The sequence below is a fragment of the Columba livia genome, chromosome 4 (genome assembly GCF_036013475.1).
Source record: "Columba livia isolate bColLiv1 breed racing homer chromosome 4, bColLiv1.pat.W.v2, whole genome shotgun sequence".
Taxonomy (NCBI): domain Eukaryota; kingdom Metazoa; phylum Chordata; class Aves; order Columbiformes; family Columbidae; genus Columba; species Columba livia.
Genome location: NC_088605.1, coordinates 33,313,373 through 33,335,345, shown reverse-complemented (window position 1 = coordinate 33,335,345; position 21,973 = coordinate 33,313,373). Strand labels below are relative to the sequence as shown.

General features: G+C 36.5%; 1 protein-coding gene across 7 annotated transcripts in view; it reads right to left on the bottom strand.

Annotated features, from left to right (window-relative positions):
- The window catches only part of FAT1 (FAT atypical cadherin 1), a 112,484-nt gene that overhangs the window by 16,328 nt on the left and 74,183 nt on the right, over nt 1–21,973 (bottom strand). For all 7 annotated transcript variants that reach the window (XR_010472231.1, XM_065061104.1, XM_065061103.1 and 4 more), the window contains 11 exons: nt 17,615–17,890; nt 17,182–17,392; nt 10,601–14,668; nt 9,770–9,966; nt 8,940–9,093; nt 7,267–7,500; nt 5,512–5,901; nt 3,946–4,160; nt 3,404–3,541; nt 2,941–3,084; nt 573–770 (listed from right to left, as the gene is read on the bottom strand). Coding sequence is in view for 6 of the 7 variants with exons in the window: in XM_065061104.1 (XP_064917176.1) it covers nt 573–770; nt 2,941–3,084; nt 3,404–3,541; nt 3,946–4,160; nt 5,512–5,901; nt 7,267–7,500; nt 8,940–9,093; nt 9,770–9,966; nt 10,601–14,668; nt 17,182–17,392; nt 17,615–17,890 (6,225 nt within the window). In the remaining variant the exon portion in view is untranslated. The remainder of the gene's footprint in view (nt 1–572; nt 771–2,940; nt 3,085–3,403; nt 3,542–3,945; nt 4,161–5,511; nt 5,902–7,266; nt 7,501–8,939; nt 9,094–9,769; nt 9,967–10,600; nt 14,669–17,181; nt 17,393–17,614; nt 17,891–21,973) is intronic.

Sequence of the window (21,973 nt, the reverse complement as noted above, 5' to 3'; positions counted from 1 at the left end):
GCTATGACAAAGGTCCACAGACCTGGTTTTCCGTACTTTAAAAAGATGCTTTCAATTGCTAATTGTTTCAATGGTAAAAGAATGTGACACTATAGAAAAATATTTCAGTACTGTCATGATGTGCAACTTTAAATATCCCTGTTTCCATTGTATCAGTGTAGTCCAGCTCACAGCTTCAAGGGTCAAAGCGACAGTGGCTAAAGGAAGCCTGCAGCCAACAGTAGGTGGCTCGAGGGACCTGTCCCTGCTGGCTTTTCCAGCATCCCACATGAAAAGCAAAGGACTTCTCAAGACCACTCACACAGTTAATGTTTCACTTACACCTTACCCTCATTGTGAGTTTAATTAAGCTTATTGTTACAGCTGCATGGATTTCCATTTAAGCCAGCAGACTTTGTCTCTGAAGATGTTACTACAAGGGACATGCCTCAGATGACTACTTGGCATGTCAGGATCTTGTAACAGAAAGAAAAGGTGTAGGCAGGAATAAGTGGTGAACTGGGCATGAGTGGGACAAGTTAATTAAATACTTATACTAATAACACAAAAGACCTAGAGCCAGTGCATCCTACCTTAACATGAAGTAAATAGTGATCCCTCACTTTGCGATTGAGAGCGGCAGTTGTTGTCAGTACTCCCTGCTGGTTAATCTGAAAAGTGTTCTCTTCATTTCCACTCAGGATGGTGAAGAGAAAAGGAGGGCCATTGTGAGAAGAATCCTTGTCGGTCACCACTAGCTGTAGCACGCTAAATCCAATAGGCTTATTTTCCTGTAAATGGGTAATACAATTGCATTTGTTTTACTATAACTGAGGATATAGCCTGATGTTGATTTTTTTTTTCACAACAGAAAAACAAACAAACATCAAATTACTGTCCAACCAGTTAATCAGTATAAGAGAAATCAGAATGACAATATTATTTAAGGAAAAAATACTACCTTCTGAGAACAATGAAAATAGCCAAGGGAGAAAGGCAGTACATTTTTAAACCTTGGGGGTTTTAAACTTTGTTTTACTGCTTTAAAAGCAGCTCAGGCTTGAAACTTTACATTTTTCACTTTTGGTCTGAATTACAATTACTGTAGATTAATTACCAAGTCAAAGATTTCAAATTTAGCTAAAACACCTGTTGAGAATAATCTAATGCCTTTTTTGGGAGGACTAGAAACACACACTCCTCCACCTTAGCCCTTGAATCCCTAATTAGTGTTCTGACTACAGTTATGGCTGCTACATAGAGAATCGACGTTTTAAAATTTGCATGACAGAATCCCTTCAAGTTTGCATCACATAGGATGCCTGAGATTTCACAGACACTTTCCATATTTTGGTTTATCATGTACCTTATACACACACACAACCTTATCTAGCACTTCTAATACCTTTCCCAGAATATTGGTGCTATATTGTATTTACCAGATTTTTAATATCTATACATACTTTAAATGCAATAAAAAGTAGAAGCATTACTGTGAAGTACAACAATAACAAAATACTATTCTTTCACAGTTGCGAAACCTCCTAATAACAAGCATACTTGTTGTTTTCGAGAGAGTAAGTCAGGTTAATTATCAGATATTGCAGCTGAAGCTTTCTTCCCCTTTCAGCAAAACAGACAAGGACCATCATTTTAAAATACAAATATTTGCATCTGGATATCCAAAGTAATTTGATTTTTGTAACAGCTAAGCACATTTCCAACTGTGTCCAAGTATGTCCATCTCAAGTATATCAGGAAATGAACAGCAGCATTCTTGGGCAACTCCTCCAGCTTCTTCTCTGCTACCTTCATACTAGGAGAGACTGATATGAATGAACTATAAAACACAAGGTCTTCCTTTTTAATTGAGTAAGGGAAACATTACACACATTGGATATAGTCTGTAGTTTTAGGGGATACATTAATTAACATTCAGTTCAAGAAAGACTGTAACTGGGGAAAACAAAATAGCTTTGATGGCACACAAATGTACATATCTGTTGCTTTTAAAAGGAAAAGTAAGATCCAGGACATTTTACTTGCATACTCTGTACATGTTAGGTAGCAACAAATCACTTTGTCCTCTTTCAGAAAGCTCCCTTTACAAATCAAGTACACGGTCTCAAACAGAGGGGGTGTGTTAGGATGGTACAGTGCACCAAATAACATTGCCTGATCCCCACTTATCTATTGTACAAGGTCAGGCACCAGCAACAGCAAAAGGACCCAAGGGATTGAGCTCACTCATGTTACCAGTATAAAGGTTTTACAGCAATTCCTTTGTTCCCTTCCATTTATTCTCTATTGGATTTGGGAAGACAAGAAGTACAGCTGCTGCCTCTGCCATCTTTGCTTCAGCAGAGACTCCTCTCAATCAGGCAAGTGCATGCCAGCCATCTGAGAATCTGACCCACTACTACCATTCTAAGGTGCAAAATAAGTCAAAGGATTGGTATGTAGCAATATGAAATACTACTCCTGTTTTAACTACTTCTGATCCCAGAGGAGGCCAATAGGATTTAACTCTTGAACTATGTGCCAGAGTGCACAACACTTGCTTCACAGTCACAGATACCTAACGTATCTCTTTCAAAGCAGTAACTCTTAAGATTAAAAAGAAATAGCAAAATTATTATGTATTTTCACTGATCTGTATGATGCTAAGAATGTTATAAACATAAATGCAATATATAATACGTCTATACACATACACACATGAAGTACACAAAAAAAAGAACATACTCAACTTGCAACATACATTTCTAAACAGACTGCACAATATGAATTTTGTAACCCTTAACACTTATTCAGATAAGCAGTCTCACTGATAACCTTAAATAAATTAAAAATACAGAAAAGTTGAAGCATTAGGTTTAGCATATCTTGCAGAATTTGAAAAGTCACAAATTAACACTCCTATAATATTACTGATTTGATTACTTCACTATCTGTATTTACCTGGATGATAACACTATAGTTTCCTTTTGAGAATACTGGAGGATTGTCATTTACATCAGAAACATCAATATTAACTGTGGTTGTGTTAAGTCTAGGTGGGTTTCCATTGTCCGAAGCCTGAACTGTCAAGGTATATCCTGAAATCTAAGAAATAATAAAAAAAAAGTCAAACATCCACTGAGGAGCAGAGAATAACAAACTCAGCTTTCCTTTTAAGGAAGAAATATTTTATTGCCACCCCCCAATAAAACTTGATTTCATATATTTAATCCTTTCTCTTCCTGCCACAGATGCCCCCTTCCCAAAAAGCATGGACATAAATAGATGCCTTCATTTTGTTATAGTTGTCTTAATTTGGGAATACTTGAAATGGCAATTTACAAATATAATCCAAAAAATGGTGGTCATCGATTAAGTACAGCTACATTAATTCAAACTGCTCAAAAAGCATAAAAAAGCTTACCTTTTCTCTGTCTAGAAGTTTAGTCACTTTTATTTCACCCCTAGTAGGGTCAATTGTAAAAGGATTTCCCTGATTGCCATCTATAATGGTGTAGTGAATGCAGTTGTTTGAAGGTCCATCAGCGTCATCTGCCATAACCTAAGGGAAATTACAGTCTCATTTAAAACAGGTTAAAATAGACTTTATCATCTTTCAGATAAACTCATCCCGAAGATGAGCAAAACTGTTTTGGTCTAACACATTTAACAGGAGAAATGCCATCTGAACAGAACACACCAACATCACTTACTTCCCTGAATTTCTTCTGAAAATTAAGTCATGTTCTCACAAGGAGAACACAAATATATCATAAAATATCATCTGCTTTCCCATAGCATCTCAAGTCCCTGGTTCTGAAACTTTTTCAAAATAAATTTTCAGTTCACTCAGTGGCAAACTTATCTATTCATTTATGTCCATCTTCAAATCAGTATGTATTGCTTCAAGACTAAAAATCATGTTTGTCGTCACAGGGTATTTCAAAGGAAAAAAACAATACGTACTGTAATGACAGATTGTTCAAGTATAGCATCTTCACTGATTACTGCAGTGTAAGTGTCTTGGCTGAACACTGGAGTATTGTCATTGATATCTGTTACATTAATGTTCACTGTTACAACATCACTTAAGGAAGGTGTGCCTCCATCTGTGGCTTCCACTGTCAAGTAGTACTCATGAGAACTTTCATAATCCAAGCTCTCAATTATAAAAATGGCTCCTAGGGAAGGAAAAAAACAAAAACAAAAACCTCACATAAACTCTGCTATTACTCGTAGTACTGTACATCACAACTCTTGGTTTTGGTCTGGCAAGTACTCAGCTTCTTCAGGGCTTGATTTATCACCGTAAAAAGTTGGAGCTACACAGTGAAATGATCAGGCTTTACACATATAAGTAAAAAGATGAGAAGTTCCTGCCATTACCACAAGGGATTCACAATTTAAAACCAACTGGCTTACATTTTTTTTAATTAAAAAAAAAAAAAAAATATTTTTAAAAATTTTCAATTAAAATTAACCAAAAATATGAAATGACCATTAACTTGACTTTCCTTGCAACCAGCATTAATGTCAGGCATGCAGTATGCAGAGTTAGTGACAGAAAAGTCTGACCATGAATTTTGATTTATAGAAATATCGGACTTAAAGTGTGAATTTTTAACTGGATAGTTAAGATAGTGTAGTCCCTAACATACATGCTGATTTGCTGCTGGAAAAGTGGAACACATTTCCTTCTTTCAAATATGTGAAGAAATTGAACTGGTAAACTACTTCTTCACCATAGTACCAGTGTGCACACTGGAAAAAGCAGCTGGAAGAATTATAATTTAAATTACACTGGTATAATTAACTACTATTAACTTTTCAGTAGAAAACTTATTTAAAAACAACAAGTGTCGCTAGAAATTAACTCTAGAAAAAGAACTATATAAGAAAACAAAACTAGAATTGAGGTGTATATTGATTTTTAACAAAGAATTGTCATTAATAGGGAAAAGTTCTCCACAGAACCTAAATGTTTCCTGAGACTAAATCTGACTAACACGTAAGTCTAAAATCTCCACTGTCATGCTGGATATATGACTGAAGAAAATATTCCAATCTCCATTCAATGCCATATCGAACTCCTCTATAATTGTTGTCTTTGTGGACCAATTACTATTTTTTCCAATCAACTGAATTTCTGATATTTCTTTTACCAAGTCTGGCAGCTCATTCTGATTATATAGCTTTTGCGAAAAGACTATTATGGTTCTATCATTACAGAACTATGTCTTTCTACCCCCTCTGCCCCTAGGTGGGGAATATTCCAGCTAGGAAACCCTTACGCTTGCCAGCTCAATGAATCTAACTCAAGTAACAATAAATAGCAGCAATAAAGTTCCTGTTTTGTATTGTACTGCACTCCTCTAGTAAGCATGCTGGCACAATGGGTGGACAGTACCACTGGCTTTACATGCAGGATGAAGCACACATATTATACATAAGCTATTTGGCTGAATTATGTAGAACACAGTATGGCACTGTGCTTGGTTAGCATAAAGGATATTCATAGTTGTATTCTGTTACCTGTTGTTGAATCGATGCTGAATTTTCCATGTTCATTCCCACTGACTATTGAGTATGTGATTTCAGCATTGGCTTCAATGTCCCTGCTTGCAGCATAGATCTGGAGAACTTCAGTTCCAACCAAAACGTCCTCTGATACACTTGCACTATACTCCCTATGCTCAAATACAGGTGGATTATCATTTATATCCAAAACAGAAACTATAAGACTACTTGTTGAAGACAGTCTTCTAGGTAAACCTTCATCTGTAGCCTTTAAAGTTAGAGTGTACACAGCTTGTAGCTCCCGATCCAAAGGCTTCTCCAACCGAATGATTCCAGAAAATTCATCAATAGAGAACTGGCCCTCTGCAGAGTTCACCAGTGAATAATGGATTTTACGGTTCATCCCTGCATTTTGAAAACAATTACAGAGTATGAATCACCCATTAAAATACACCAACATAATAATAGATCTGATAGCTATAAAAATAAAACACACATGCTAAATATTATCATTCCTATTAAAGTTAATTTCAGCAAGAGTTAAGGGTTCTTGTGAAGAGCAGAATGATTTCCAAAACATGTAAACTGATTAAAAAATTAAGCTAACACTTCACTGCACCGATTTTCTGCCACACAAAAACCATGAAGCATGGTTTGGCTTCAGTCACAGTACTAGCTAATATGAAATTAGTAACATAAATCTAATTTTAACTTTAGAACAACAGCATCTGCTTAGCAGGCTTATAAATAACACGGGAGTATATGGGAGAGTTAGGCTGCATCGAATAACTAGACTCAATCCCAGTAAGTTTATTTAAGAGCCATGTTCCAGAATTAACAGGAACATAATTTCTGGCAACATCTATGTATTTAAAAAACCCCAAAAAATACAACAAACAAACCAAAGCCACAACAAAACCAAACCAAAAACAACCAAACAAAAAAACAACAAAAAACCCAAAGCAAACAACACACAACAAAAACCCCATAGGTTTTTGGGCTAAGCATCTTGCTCCTCCTGAGCCTCAAAGACTAGTAAAGTGTGAGAACATCTGTCTGTTACCTTCCAGTTCAGCAATCTAGCTTTACCACAGCACAAAGCAGGCTGGTTGTTTCACACTACTGTGGCAACTATTAATTAATATTATTTGATTAATAAACTGATGATAAATGGAAAGCATATACCTTTAAAAAGACCTTATGCTGTTGTATTCCTTACAAAAAAGCCTAAGAACAAACTCTTTCTAATGTCATTTTCAGTCCATGTTGGCTTAAATACTTGTAATCAAACAGCGAAGATAAAGAGGTAGCAAAAGTCTTAACAGGGGAGCAAATACAGAAAGCTAAAATCAACCAGGGTTCTCTTAATGGTATGATCAGCAATGGTTATCCTGGGAAGCACACATTCAAAAATCTATGCATGCACATTTACATGAACAGACATGGCTTGATATTGCTTTTACTTACACTTTTACTTTAAAGGATGGACATAACCCATAATAATATTAACAGCTTATCACACTAAAAATATCCAACATTTTGTCTGTCTCTTCCCTCATCTCTTTTGCAGAGACACAAAAGGGATATTTTCCAAGCTACTCACACATGGAAGTCAGGTGTTACATGATTTATCTTTCAGGAGTCTAATCCTGAGAGGTACTGAACACCTGTCAGTTCCACTGACAGACTTAACACCTCTCAGGATAAGACTAAGTAAACATTACTGTAACTTTGAGAATGTGACAAAAGTATTGGTCAAAGAATGCATACCTGCATCTGCATCTGTTGCCTGTACTCTTGTCAAAAGGGTTTTGGGCTCTGTATTTTCAAATACTGTAATGGAGTAAGGATCAGCTGTGAACTCTGGGGCATTATCATTCACATCTTCCAGAGTCAGAATAATATTCGCTTGGCAGAACCTTCCTCCTCCATCTGTGGCTTTCACTAGTAGATAATAGACTGCTTGCTGCTCACGATCAAGTGGCATTGATGTTTTCAGTTCACCTACAAAAAGAAAAACACGCATAAGTTGATGTGAGTTGCAAGACTTAAGTATCTCTCACGTGTTCTCCTCTAAAATTTTTGTACTCAGAAAAACTAAACCATTTTCTTTTTGAGGATAATTTCATCAGTGGCTAAGTCAACAGCTGTACTGCACTAATGAGCTCCACTTTGGGTAAAGCGTGTCAGTGGCCTGCCTTTTCTGCTTTAAAAGATTAAATACTAAAATCCTTTGCCCTTTTTTTTTCAAATGCCTATGAAATTAGCTAAAGACTACCTGACTCTGCAGAAAGAAAATGTGTATACATGCAGGAATCTGTGCTTTTATGTAAAGAAAATTAAAATATCAGAACTCTTGCCTTTAACAAAATGCAAGATAAAATCTACATACAGTCTTCCTGAGCTATTTAGTCGTGTTCCTTCTACAGCTATTGAGCTGATTCTCCTCCTCTAACATTCAATTAATAAACAGAACTATCCACACTATCAAATATAACTTGCTACTACAGAGAAGTCTAGCACATAATTTTTTTCCAGCATGACAGAAAACACTATGACAGGCATAAACTGTATCAGTTTTGGCCTTCTTTTAACCACTTAAGAAGAGTATTCTGAATTATTGTTTATGAGTATTCTAGCCCTACTAAATCTGAATTTTTGTAACGACATGCTAGCACAGCACACAGGTGACATTCAAAGTCAAAAAAACCCATGAAGATCCTTCTTACTCATTTTGCCGCTGAAGTATCCTAATCTCCTTCTTCACATTCCCACTATATCTCTGTATTTATTGTACTTAATTTTTTCTACATTGTCTACTACTCTCTTCCTACTGCTTGTCTACTACAGCCTGCAAAAAACAAGATTTGGGCATCAGTTTTGGCCTATATTATAATCCAGAAGACATGAATGCCACGAAAACCAAAGTCAAACAAGTTAAAATTTCATCTCATTTTATATAATGCTTCTAGTGAAACTGGAGGCACTTTTGGTGTTTACTATGGAAAGGAAATGTGTTGCTCCATCTAACCTCATCCCAGTTAATAAACCAAACCAAATGATGGCAAAGAAAAGCTGAAAGAAGATATTTTCAGTTTATAAACCATTATTGTTACTACTACAATGAATATAAAAAGTACAAAATTTAGCGCATACTTTTACTCCAGTCACTTCAGCATGGACGTTTCTAGCTTTGGGCTAAGTACCCTATTTACTGTCTAGCTCCTCATACATTAAAATACTTGACTTTTCCCTGACTTCTATTTAAAATATTACTAGTATTTGTGAAGTAGAAACTCACATTTTAAACAGTTATATAATAAACTAACCCTTAACGGAAAGCTTAAAATGCTGACATTTATGTATGTCTTAATGTAATAATAAAACATTTTATAAAACAAGGTGATGGCTGGAATTTTGTATAATGTGTAAAGCATTATTACCTGTGTCGGGAGTGAGCCTGAATTTTTCTGCTCCTGTGCCATGCAGTGTGTAAGTAATTTCTGCATTGGAACGAATATCTGCATCTGTGGCAGATACCTGCATTATCAGTTTGCCAGGAAGGGCGTCCTCAGGAACAGAATCAGTGTATAAAGCCTGCAAGATTTTAAAGTTACATTGAAAGACTAGACATATGAAGTAAGTACAGCTTGGAAAGAGGAGGGGAAGAAGGAAGGACAGATGAGATAATATCTTGTTTGAATGTTTGGTAACATATGAAGTGAACCAGAAGATGAAATACCTGAAAATGAAAAGTATGCATGATTTTCTAATTAATTACCTCACAGTTATTAAATTATATTCAGATAGGTAATTAATACTGCAGGAACAGGAAGTCTTGAGTATCACTGCATGGCTAAGAACTTATCACAGGAAATGCACAAATACATCAGCTAAGTGATGGTATGTGGCCTTCTTCAAGACTTGGCTTCCTTCAGAAAATAGAGCACATGAACTCTAATGGCTGCAGCCTGAAACAATTCCATTTGGAGAACTACGCATTAACACAAAAGAAATGTACAATTCTCCTCATACTCTTAAAATATCCACAAAGTGTTAAAATTACATCACAGAATTTTCTTTGGATTTTTACTTAAGAAACTTGTCCATGAAATAACTTCTCTTTGACAGCATTCTATTGCAATAGCCCAAGTTTCTGTTACCACCTTAAAAGGAATAGCTATTTGTCAGTCTCCTGAGAAGCAATTTCAGGGAAAGTTTACATTTTATGTATGGAAGCAGCTGGAGTCAGACGATACAAGATTGTGCCTACCTTTTCGCAAACAGGGCTATTATCATTAGCATCAAGGACTTTAACCTCCACCACAGCCCTAGTTGCAAAGGTCCCATCAGTAGCTGTAATATTTAGAAGGTAATTATCCTTTTCTTCTCTGTCCAGAGGCTTTTTGACATAGACCTTCCATTCATTCTGTATATTTTCAATAGCAAACTGTCCCAAGGGATCACCTCCTGAAATACAAAAAGAAACATTTAATTAAAGACTAGAAATTGCTACTATCACTCTACCAACATGAAGTTAAAGCTAAAGAGAAAAAAGTGTAAATGCAAATAAGCAGCCACTCTCTGTGGCTGCATAGGGAAATAGCTTCATTTTCCAGGTATTATAGAAATAGCCAGTAGATGCTCACACAACAAATTTAACTGCAGCCAATAGAATCTAAGAAAATCAATGTACAAATTCATGTAGCATTATAGATATAATATCAAGACATATGCTAAATAACAAAAACAATAAAATACTCCACTGGAAATTAATAGTCTATTATTTTGTGAAATTTGTTTGTTCTTTAACTACATCACTAATTTCAGTGTAAGTATATTTTTAAATAAAACTTGACATATAAATGAACAACAAATGGAGGAAAGCATTTTAAGCAAGGCACACGTGAAACAGAAAGCCAAAGACCTGTTTTCTAAAACTATTTTTTTCCCCTTAAGTTTTTAATATTAATTTTAAGACACATTCTTTCTTTGCAGCTCTATAATTTCCACCTCTTTTCAATAATTTGGAAGATTAAGTTGTATCACACATCATTCCCAGACCACTCAAATGATTATTCTGACATTACTAGAAAAGATTTACCTGTAATGTAATAGGAAACTTGTCTATTGGCTTCTTCTGTATCCGCATCAGTTGTACTCAAGATGGCAATTACTCCACCAGGAGGGTCATCCTCACTGACTGTTCCTTTATATATCTCTGCAGTAAAGCGTGGAGGATTGTCATTCACATCCGTAACAGTAACTTCAACTACAGCCAGAGAGGACAGTTGAATTTTTTCACCCCGATCAGATGCAATCACTGTGATTCTGTACTTGTCTCGTTTCTCATGATCAAGTTCTTTGAGAGTGGTAATCCAGCCAGTTTCCATGTTTATGGTAAAAGACTCTATAGTGTCTAGTTCTTGAGAAGGATCCAAGCTGTAAGTAACCTGCCCATTGAGTCCTGAATCTAAGTCAGTTCCTTTAACCTGGATGACTCTTGTTCCAGCTGGCATGTTTTCTACGATGAATGCTTCATATGGATTGGACTCCAAAACTGGTTGGTTATCATTTACGTCTTTTACTTGAATGCTTACCTCTACTGAGGAAACAACATTATAATCTTCACTTGCATACTGTGCTTGAACTGAGAACTGGTACCACTTAGTTGTTTCATGATCAAGATTCTTCTCCAGTTTCAATGCTCCAGTCTGTCGGTCAATCACAAAAAAATCATCTCTATTGCTTTCAGGAGTGTTCCCTTTAATCAGACTATATACTAAAGTTTGATTATGCTCTGCTTTGATAATATCTATCACAGTCCCAACTGGAATGTCTTCAGAAACAGTGTAGGAATAAAAAGGCTCTGAAAATTTTGGAAGAGGCACTTCTGGTGGGAGTATTCTAGCATAGACAGGAACAACTGACTCTTTTTGGGGGGACCCACCATCAATTGCTCTAACAAAGAAGGTCAGAAATTCATTTTCTAAACCAATTAAGCTTTCTTTTGTAGTAATTATACCAGACAATGAATCAATTTCCAAATTCTCTTTAACATTTTCAGACTCTGCTTCAATAGCATATGTGATGTCTGCATTTGTACCCTCATCAGCATCAGATGCCCAGACTTTAATGACAGAAGTACCCCGTGGAACATCAGATCCAATATTTACTTCATACTCTGTTGCTCGGAACTGAGGAGCATTATCATTGTCATCTGTAAGTATAACATTAATAGTACAGAAAGCAACTTTTCCTCCTGAATCTTTGGCCATTAAACTAATGGCAATTACTTTTTCTGCTTGTGTTTCACGGTCAAGCTTTTCAGAGGTAAATATCTGCCCTCTCTCATTTGTATAAAATCTGTCTTTGGCAAAGTCATTCACAATGTGGTAAGTGATGTGGCCATATGTACCAGAATCTTCATCTGTTGCTTTAACTTGAGTCACCAAAGTACGCATCGGAGCATTTTCAGCTAGTTCAACCTCATATTCATTCTGGCTGAAAACAGGACTATGCATATTGGCACTAGTTACAGTTATATGGACTTGGGCTGAGCTTCTGAAAACCCCATCAGAAACAGACACATTAAGATTATAATGTGACTTTAGTGCCTGTCTGCGTAGGTTTGAGACGGTGATAATACCAGTTTTACTATTAATTACAAAATTCTTTTGGTCATTGCCTGTCAGAATGGAGTACTCCAGCTTGTCAACATCCGAACTATCTGCATCTGAGGCTTGCACACATGTCACAAAATGCCCTCGGGGAGCAAGTTCACTAATTTTAGCTTCATAAAGCAATTGGTTAAAAAGAGGGGGGTTATCATTGAGATCAGTTACATCAACAGTTACAACAGTATCACTGCTCAAGGGCAGCATGCCACCATCTATGGCCCTTACAAGTAACTTGTGTTGTTTAATCTGTTCGTAGTCCAAAGTTCTTGCAGTAAGAATGAGTCCAGTGCTGCTGTCTATGTGGAAGTAGTCATGACTTTCACTATTATCCTCAACCAAGTGATAGGAAATCCCCCTGTTTGTTCCAGAATCAGCATCTGTAGCGCTCACTTGTACAACTGATGTTCCAACGACAGATGCCTCAGAAAGGGTTGCAGTGTAAGACTGCTCTGTAAACACAGGAGGATTATCATTGATGTCTTCCACTATTATGTCTACAAACACATCAGCATGCGCCCCAGTTAGGGAGTCAGTTGCTCGAATACTCAGTTTGTAGGCTGGATGAGACTCAAAGTCAAGAGGCGCAACAACATTTACAACGCCAGTGTTGAAGTTGATGGTGAACTGACTGAAAGGATCTCCATCTGTGATGCTGTAAAACACCTTAAGTCCTTCTGGGCTGTTTGCTTGTACATGAACCACAGGACTATGGAGCTGAATGTTTTCTGGTATCTCTGCACTGTAGAAAGGCTTTTCGAAAACTGGCATAGCTTTACTCATAACTGTAATTGGGACTACAACTTCAGCAGAAAAAGCAGGGTCTCCTCCATCTTTTGCCACTACTGTGACCAGATACTCCTTATTTACTGTGTCTGGTTCAAACTTCTTCTTCAGTGAGATTTCACCAGTGGGATCAATTTGGAAATGTTCTTGATGTTCTTTGAGATAGTAATGCACCTCTCCATTTCTGCCTGTATCTTTATCTACTGCAGTGACACGTCGAATAACATGGCCTACTTCAGAGTCTACTTTAACAACAGCATAATATGGAAGATTGACAAAAAATGGGGCATTATCATTTACATCTTCCACTGTGACTTTCACTACAATGTGTGCAACAACTGATGGTTTATATTCCTCTGTCACTTCTATGACCACATCAAAAGATTCTTGCTGTTCACGATCAAATGGTATTCCTGTTGTTGAAAGAACTCCTGAAGTTGGGCTTATTTTAAATCTGCTGTCTGGATTTATAATATTGTAAAACAAAGGCTCATTTATTTGATTCCCTACAGCAGTAACAACAGCTATTGTTTTTGCCTCTGTAGAATTCTCCTGCACTGTTGCAGAGTAAGAACTCTGTGTGAATTTCAGCTGGCTTGCTTTGCTTTCTTTCACATTAATTTTTACAGATGCAGTGCTTGCAAATCTTCCATCAGATGCTCTCACTGTTAATTCGTATCTGCTTCTTAACTGAGTTGTATTTTGTACTATTATATCTCCAGTCTTAGGGTTTATTGAAAATTTTTCTCCAATGTTGCCTTCAATAATTGAATAAATTAATTGTGAAAAAATGCCTGAATCAGCATCAGTGGCATTTACGCTGATGACTTTCACGCCTTTATAGGTTGGAACCAAAATGGATGTCTCATACAACTCTCTTGAAAACACAGGAGGGCAATCATTGATGTCAATTACATAAATAGTTACATTAGCTGCATATTCTGCATATAAACGTGGTATCCCCATATCATGTACTTGCACTGAAAAGCGGAAAATATTTGTCTCCTCATAGTCCAGACTCGTTACTGTCCGAATGGCACCAGTGCTAGAATCAATGGCAAAATATTTGCGGACAGATGGTTCAACAATTTGATAAACAAGCAAAGCATTAGACTCTTTATCAGCATCTGTAGCTCGAATTACTAATGGGATATTCTTGTCAGTCAGAACCACACTGTTAATTGAAGCTGATTCGCTGATGAGTCCGGTGTATTCAGCCTGCATAAAAATTGGTGTATTGTCATTCTCATCCCGAAGATGCACCACAACCGTTGCATTAGTTGACAAGCCAGCCATGTTCGTTCCTTGAACAGTTAGAGTGTAAACAGGCAAAGTTTCAAAATCAAGTATCTTCTGAGAAACAATGACACCTGAGTTTGGGTTGATAGCAAAGGCATCACCTATATTACCATCTTTTATTTCATAAACTACAGAAGATTGACTGTATGCTGTAACCATTCCAACAAAACTGCCAATGCTGGCACTTTCACTGATTTCCGTAGAATATTCTTTGGCTGTGAATTTTGGTGAAGCATTATCAGAAACCGTAACAAATATATGCACAGAGGTCACTTCACTCATTGGGGGGTCTCCTTTGTCTGTAGCTTTTACCATCAGGCTGTATTCTTCCTGTTTACTACGATCTAATTCCTTTGCAATTTTAATCATACCCAATACAGGATCTATAAAGAAGGAATTTCCAATATTCCCTGTGAAGAAAAATAAAAGTAATTAAGAAAAATGTAGACAGAAATTAAAGGATGACTGCTTATTAAAGGATCACTGCTTATTTAGCTATACATTTAAAGAGATAATATAATGAGAACAAAGAGAATATTAAAGTTTCTTAGCTTTGTTTAACAAATATTTGTTAGCCTCTTTGAAAAGTTTTCTGTAATCAAGAGTTAGCACTAATTCTAAGTTTACTTGTAGAAACATTGCATAAAACATAATTAGCAAAGCCACAGAAGCCTTGAAACTAAATGCAAAAAATGTGTTTAATTTTCTATTTTAAAACCTCAGAAAGATAACAAGTATTTTGCAAGTTTCAACATTATAAATTACGTATTTTCTCCAAATAATCTTTGCCATCAAGTTCATGTTTTAGCCAAATTAAATATCTACTAAAGCTGAAAGAAAATTATATTCAGAAGTTAACATTAGTGAAATACAAGTTACATTTTATGATCTAAAATAACTAGACTACTTTTAAAAAGAAAGTGTTTTAATGAATTCACACTTGTGAACCTTAGTTGCTTATGCGTGTATACTTTAAATAGCTCCATGAATTGGATGAACAGTTATATCTCTCCTAACTTCATTTTAATACATAGACAAATTATTCCCTGTGAAAGTATTAGAAAAAACTACTACCTGCTGAGAATTACAGGCTACCATTTGATAAACACTTGCTTTCTCTATATTTTCAAGTATATATCTGAACTTCACTACACACAATATTCAGCTTATATGCTAAATATAAGATTGAACATTTTACTTCCTTAAAAAACTACATTACTATGTTCTCAGAATGGAAAAATCCATTATGAACTTCTGAGTTATGCACACAAGTAGGCAAGATGGTGGGGTTCTTTGAGCTTTTTTGTTTTTTGGTGGTTTTTTTCTGTGTTTTTTTTTTTAGTGGAGGCTCTGAACACAGTGGCATTCTTAGAATATCCCATTACAAATCTAAGCAGCCATTACAAACATTTAAGGAATGTCCCTTCCATATGCTTAGGACATCAGTTAAAATGCTTTAACCTCCCAGTACATCACAGTCTTGTAAAACAAACCTAAGAAAGTCTTACATTTACTTCTACAAAATACTAGGAGAAAATAAAAGAACAGGTTGTGACTTCATTCTAGACAGCATGTACACACTTTTTTTTTTTTTTGCCATGTTTTGGCATTCATAAAACAAGCACTACTGATACAGGAAAGGCAAAGAGAAGTTTCACAGACATTAGTAAAACGATAATATTTCTACAAATAACAGAAAACAAACATATTTTAAGCAACTTATGAGACACTTAAATACATTCTCTTCAGAGTATAACAGTCACAGCTTCATTTTAATACAGTGTTAAAGTCTGTTTTCATATCAAAGTAACACTTTAGAGGAAGAAAAGGAAAATATTTACAGTATACAAATCCTAGGCTTTACAAAGCAATTTATGTCAAATAAAAAATGCGTTTGCGCGTATCACGTTGCATGCAACAGTAACTGACTAACTTTTTACCTACTGCTCTCTTCAACAGATAGTTTCTCATGCTGGTTAATAGGATTTTTATTTTAAATTACCTTCTATCTTGAAAGTAATATTGCACAAAGGTAATGTTAAATTATCCTTTTTTTTTTTTTTTTTCTAGTTATAGTGCCTAAATAGTTCAGGACCTTGGTAATAGCAGGCTTGTATCTAGATTTAAAGGACTGAACCAGAACTCACATCCATCTAGTAAGTGAACTCAGTCAATGTCACCCTGTTTTCATATTATTCAAAATTGCCATCATTTGAATTGCATTCTTACAGGCAAATTCAGACATTGAAAATAAGCAGCAGTACCTAACGCCCTTCTCTGTCCTACAATCTGAAAGGAGCTTTAATGACAAATTGACCAGCTATTAAGAATTTCTTAGACATTTTACTGAGCTAGAATAGCAGTCCCACTATTTAAAATCAGCCACAGTGAACCATGCAAAGCAACCCCTAAACCTATCAGAAAGTTTAAAACCTGTGACTATTTAGTAGTTAAGCATATGGAGATAGGTACGTTATTTTTAAGATCTTTCACATTGTGCTAAACATGAAAGCGCTTATCTCAGGCTCTTATTCTTGTCATCAAATTCTTGCATTGCCTATGCCACAGAATACCACATTATCAGAAAAATAATGCTTTGTTTAGATCTGAATGTAATGCTTCTGTAATTTCTACAGAACACATCTCTCTTAAGGGTTTAAATGTTGCTTTTTCTTCTACTACTACTAAAATGGTCCAACTCTATCTAAAGGATAATATAATTGGCTAACTGAGAGAGATGAATATTTGTCATTGTAGTTTTAATTGTTCTGAGGCTGTATCTTAAATACATGTCACAGAATATGACACACAGACCTGTACTGCCCTCTTCCTTATATCTGTTTTTTCACATGTCTACAGTTGAAACAAATTATCAACAAGCATTGTTTCAAAATAAACTGAAGGTGGAATAAAGTCAATTTACCTGATTCAATAGAATAGACAATTTCTGCGTTTTTTCCTTTGTCCTTATCTAATGCTGTAACCTGGAGTACTGCAGATCCAACAGCTGCTGACTCATATACCCGTCCTTCATAGGAAGAGCTCGTGAACCATGGAGCATGATCATTTGTGTCACTAACACTAATGATGATTCTAGCATAGTTGCGCTTTACAGGAACATCTTGATCTCGAACCTGAAACAGTAAATACATTACTGGCAATTAGCACTTTTATTTCAGTTGTTCTATCAAATACCAGTAATAATTTAAGGTTCCATCTGTACCAGTCACAGAGACAAAGACTGCACACAAATTAGACATATAAATAAATGTTTGAATTAATGAGACAAATTAAAAGACATTTTAAAAAAAATCTGTTTGTTATTGTCTACAGAAAACATTTTGTGGTTTATTTACCATTACTGTGAGAATATGCTGGTTCATAGTCTCATGATCCAGTTTTTCTGAAGTATAAAGAGAGCCAGTTCCAGGGTCCAGACGAAATTTTTTAAGACTGATGGGATCAGTGCTGCCCTGCATAGTATAAATCAGTTTATTCTTCTCATCTCTGTCCGTGGCACTGACTTGCAGAATTTCTGTCTCTGGCATGGTGTCTTCAGGAATAACAACTTCATACTTTGAAGCAGAAAACTGAGGCCTGTGATTATTTGTGTCTATAACTTTGATGTACACCTGAAATGATACAATGGGAAAGGTTAAGCATTGATGATATATGGGAAGCAGAGATGAAGAGGATATATCACTAAAAATCAGACCATAATACTGAAATAATTCCACTGTGATTTTTTTTTTCAAGGTAAGGTAGAGATCTAAGAAGTGTAGTGAAGAATCTCACTAAACCCAAACGCCTCACCTTCCTCAAAGTCAAACCAGAAACACATATAATCAAAAATGCCTTACATAAGATATCTTAAAGGGAATTATTGTTGTCTAAAACAAGATGAAAAAATAATTTTGGGATTTAAAATAAAAGAAAAATTCTCAATATAGATCCCAGGGTGGGTAAAAATCCTTCTTAGTCATGTAGTTTGGAATTTTAAGTGTTGTTTATCAAGGCAGTGGATGCACTGCACTCTGCCCTGTCTTCACATGGAAATGATCCTCTTTCAGTTCCTTACATTTACAAGCCTAAGAAAGAAAAGTGGTGGAATTCCCACTGAAGTATGTTATTTTGAAGAACCACAGGTAGTGTTTGCTCTTTTTCAGCAATGTAGCACACTCTCAGCATAGGTAACTGGTCACCAACGCAAATTCTCTGAAGAGTTACATTAACGTTGATGTTTCAAATTGCATTTTCCCACAGCAGTTCAGTTGGGCTCACATCTGTGCAATGCAGGCAATGCTCTCTTTGTGTGGACCATAATATTCACTGAAACCACACAAGATCCCTGCACACCCAATTGCATTTCACAGCATCGAACTCTTGTATAAAAAGGGCAAGACACTCAGCCACCACCCTGCTCTTTCACCAGTGATAACATCAGATGAGTAACAGTAATGCAGAAGACTTGGCAGCAAAGACAGCAAAGCTCCAAGAACACATGGCTAAATTCAGGTTCCTTATACGCTGCATGCAGAGCCACCGAAAGGTTAGATTTGTTAAGTGCCATCAACACGTGTTTAAAATGAGTACTCATGATTTCATAAGTTGGGCAGGAGTGTTGATCTGCTGGAAGGTAGGAAGGCTCTGCAGAGGGATCTACACCAGCTGGATTGATGGGCTCAGGCCAATTATACAAGGTTCAACAAGGCCAAGTGCCAGGCCCTACACTTGGGTCACAACCACCCCATGCAACGCTACAGGCTCAGGGAAGAATGGCTGGAAAGCTGCCTGGCAGAAAGAGTGTTGGTCAGCAGCCATCTGAACATGAGCCAGCAGTGTGCTCAGGTGGCCAAAAAGGCCAACAGCATCCTGGCTTGTACCAGGAATAGTGGGGCCAGCAGAAAGCTGGTGGAAGGGTCTGAAACACAAGTCTTATGAGGAGCAGTTGAGGAAACTGGGGCTGTTTAGCCTGGAGAAAAGGAGGCTGACCGGAGACCTTATCACCGTCTACAACTACCTGAAAGGAGGTTGTAGTGAGGAGGGTGTTGATCTCTTTTTTCCCAAGTAGTAAGCAATAAGATGAGAAGAAATGGCCTCAAGTTGCACCAGGGGAGGTTCAGATTTTATATTAGGAAATATTTCTTCACAGAAAGAGTTGTCAGGCATTGGAACAGGCTGCCCAGGGAAGTGGTTGAGTCACCATCCCTGAAGGCAGCTAAAAGACATGTAGATGTGGTGCTCAGGGACATAGTTTAGAGGCGCACTTGACAGTGCTACGGTTAACAGTTGGACTTGATGATCTTAAAGGCCTTTTCCAACTGAAAAAATTTTACAATTCTATAGGTGGATTGAATTGCTATTTGAAGATACTTATTGCTTTCCATTGATCCTGGTGGAGTCTAGAGGTATAATTTAGACAAGGTACTGAACTGCATGCAGTAGAAACTAGACGAGATGAACCATGATGATAGTAAATAACAAGAAAATGCCATGCACCTCACTACAGGAAAAGAAAACTTCCTCAGCTTGCAAATCTATCATCTTATCTTAAAATATGTAACAAGGAAAAACAGGTGTTAAGTGTATCAACAGGAATCACACCAATTCATAAAAATATTTATTTCAGATTCAAGTATATTATTACAGGTTGTGTTTACTACCTAAGCTCCAATACAATGAATTCTTCCTAATGGTAACGAAGTCCTGCACCAGCCATGAAGGCACCACGAGGCAGACCGATTAATGGCAGTGAGAATCTGGGAGCACAAAGACCTGGGTGTGGAACTCTTGGGATAACTTTGCATTATAACCTTGGTAGTTCCTCCCAAAAACTAGGCATATTGCCCACTCTGGCAGCTGAAATAACTGTCACCAAAAAGACTGTTTTCACTGGGAATTTCACTCTGACAATAAAAAAAGGCAAGCATATAAAAGGGAATATAGGAACAGAGTTGAAGACAGCAAATGTGGAATCTTGGGAGTCAGAAGCGAGATACTGAAAAAAAGTCAGGTAAGGAATAAAAAGGGGTTTAAGTTTATTTGAAACTGTGAAACAACGTGTGGGTAAGCAAGATCACCAGGAAATATAAAGAGTGATTAAGGAGGAGGAAAGCCTGTCCCAGATTACAATATTGCCTCAGTCTTATTCACCAAGAACAATAAGGAGCATGACCCTGCACAAAATCGAAGGAAAAAGAGACCCTAGCAAAGCAATGGTGCTACAATAAGCTGCTAAATGGAAACTAATCACCAACACAACATGGGAGCTACCCCCAGGTCCTGCTGAACTGCACAGGGAAAAAAAATAAAAAAAAATAATAAATCAGATGGCAGTATTCCTAATGTAACACGCATTGTCACTAACATTGAGCTCCATCTCCAGCTGATCTGGGCAGGGGGGTGGCATGTGTGTGTATGTGGGCATACACAGGTGTCCACAGCCACACACACAAGCCTCTAACTTTTTTAGCAGATGCAGTCCTAGGTGCTGCAGGTCAGTGAGCTGTAATCCAATATATAGTACATTTAGGGAAGTATTCACAAACACAGAGTTTTTAGTGTTTGAAGCAGTCTGTTAGGATAAACTACTACTGCACAGGTAAATGCTGCCTCCCACAGTTTGTTAGGTTTCTCAGAAAACAGAAGAGAATAAACTAATCATTTGGCACATTGATAAAATTCCTTGTGTGATGTCACTAGAAAAACTAAGGGAGTTTGCTTTTGTCATGGATTAGAAACTGACTAAAGAAAGGAAATAGACTTGGAGTAAATATTGATTTTCTGTGGGGAGAAATATTTATGGTTGGTGACCCAGGATACATATTAGGTCAAGTTTTCAAATATATTCACTAACAAATTCAACTCAAAAATGAAGAGCAAGAATTAAAAGAATGACCTTAAATATGTGATTTTTTTAATTGTCATGACTAGAAAGGATCTAATAAAGCAACACAAGCACAGTAGTTGTTTTCTTTTTCAGTTCTGTATAAATGAAATACATTTTAACGCATCTTGGAAGAAGAAATACAGGAGGGTTCAATACAGTCACTTACATAGCATTTCAGTAAAAAAACCTGCTCACTGAACTCTGGTGCTCAGGAAAATGAAAAACGAAACCAAGTGAAGGTGGCCAACAAATTAAAAAGAAAATGCAGAAAACCCCAACCCTCAATACTATTTAAACTCTACAAGTATTTTATGTATAATTAAAAGGTTAAAAGACCATATGCAATTAAAATAATTAATAAATACTATGCTTTCAAAATGAGCACATCAAATCTTTTATTCAATTCCCACCTGAACAGATTATTAAGTTTAGACTGAGAAAAACATTAAGTGAAAAGATAAAGTGTCAAATTTGATCAATTCAAATCAAAACTTCTATTTAAGTTCATGTCTACTTCTCTGCCAAATGAGGAAATATAGAAACTTAGGTCAAAATTGGAGATGAGAGAGAATGCAGCTCCAGGGCAACTGTATTGGATGAATCTTCGGAGTGGAAGACATGGCCACCTGTGCTGCTGGTGCTACACAGAATGAATACAGGAAAACAGCATTTCTAGAATGGAGCACCACAAAAAATGGTGCAAAGTACTTAGTTAAATGCCAGGAATGGAGAGACTGGAAGCAACATTGGTGCCTGCAAGACAAACCACACAGCTGAACTGAGAAGTGATCTGTTGATCTCACCATCAGAAGGACTTGGCATCAAC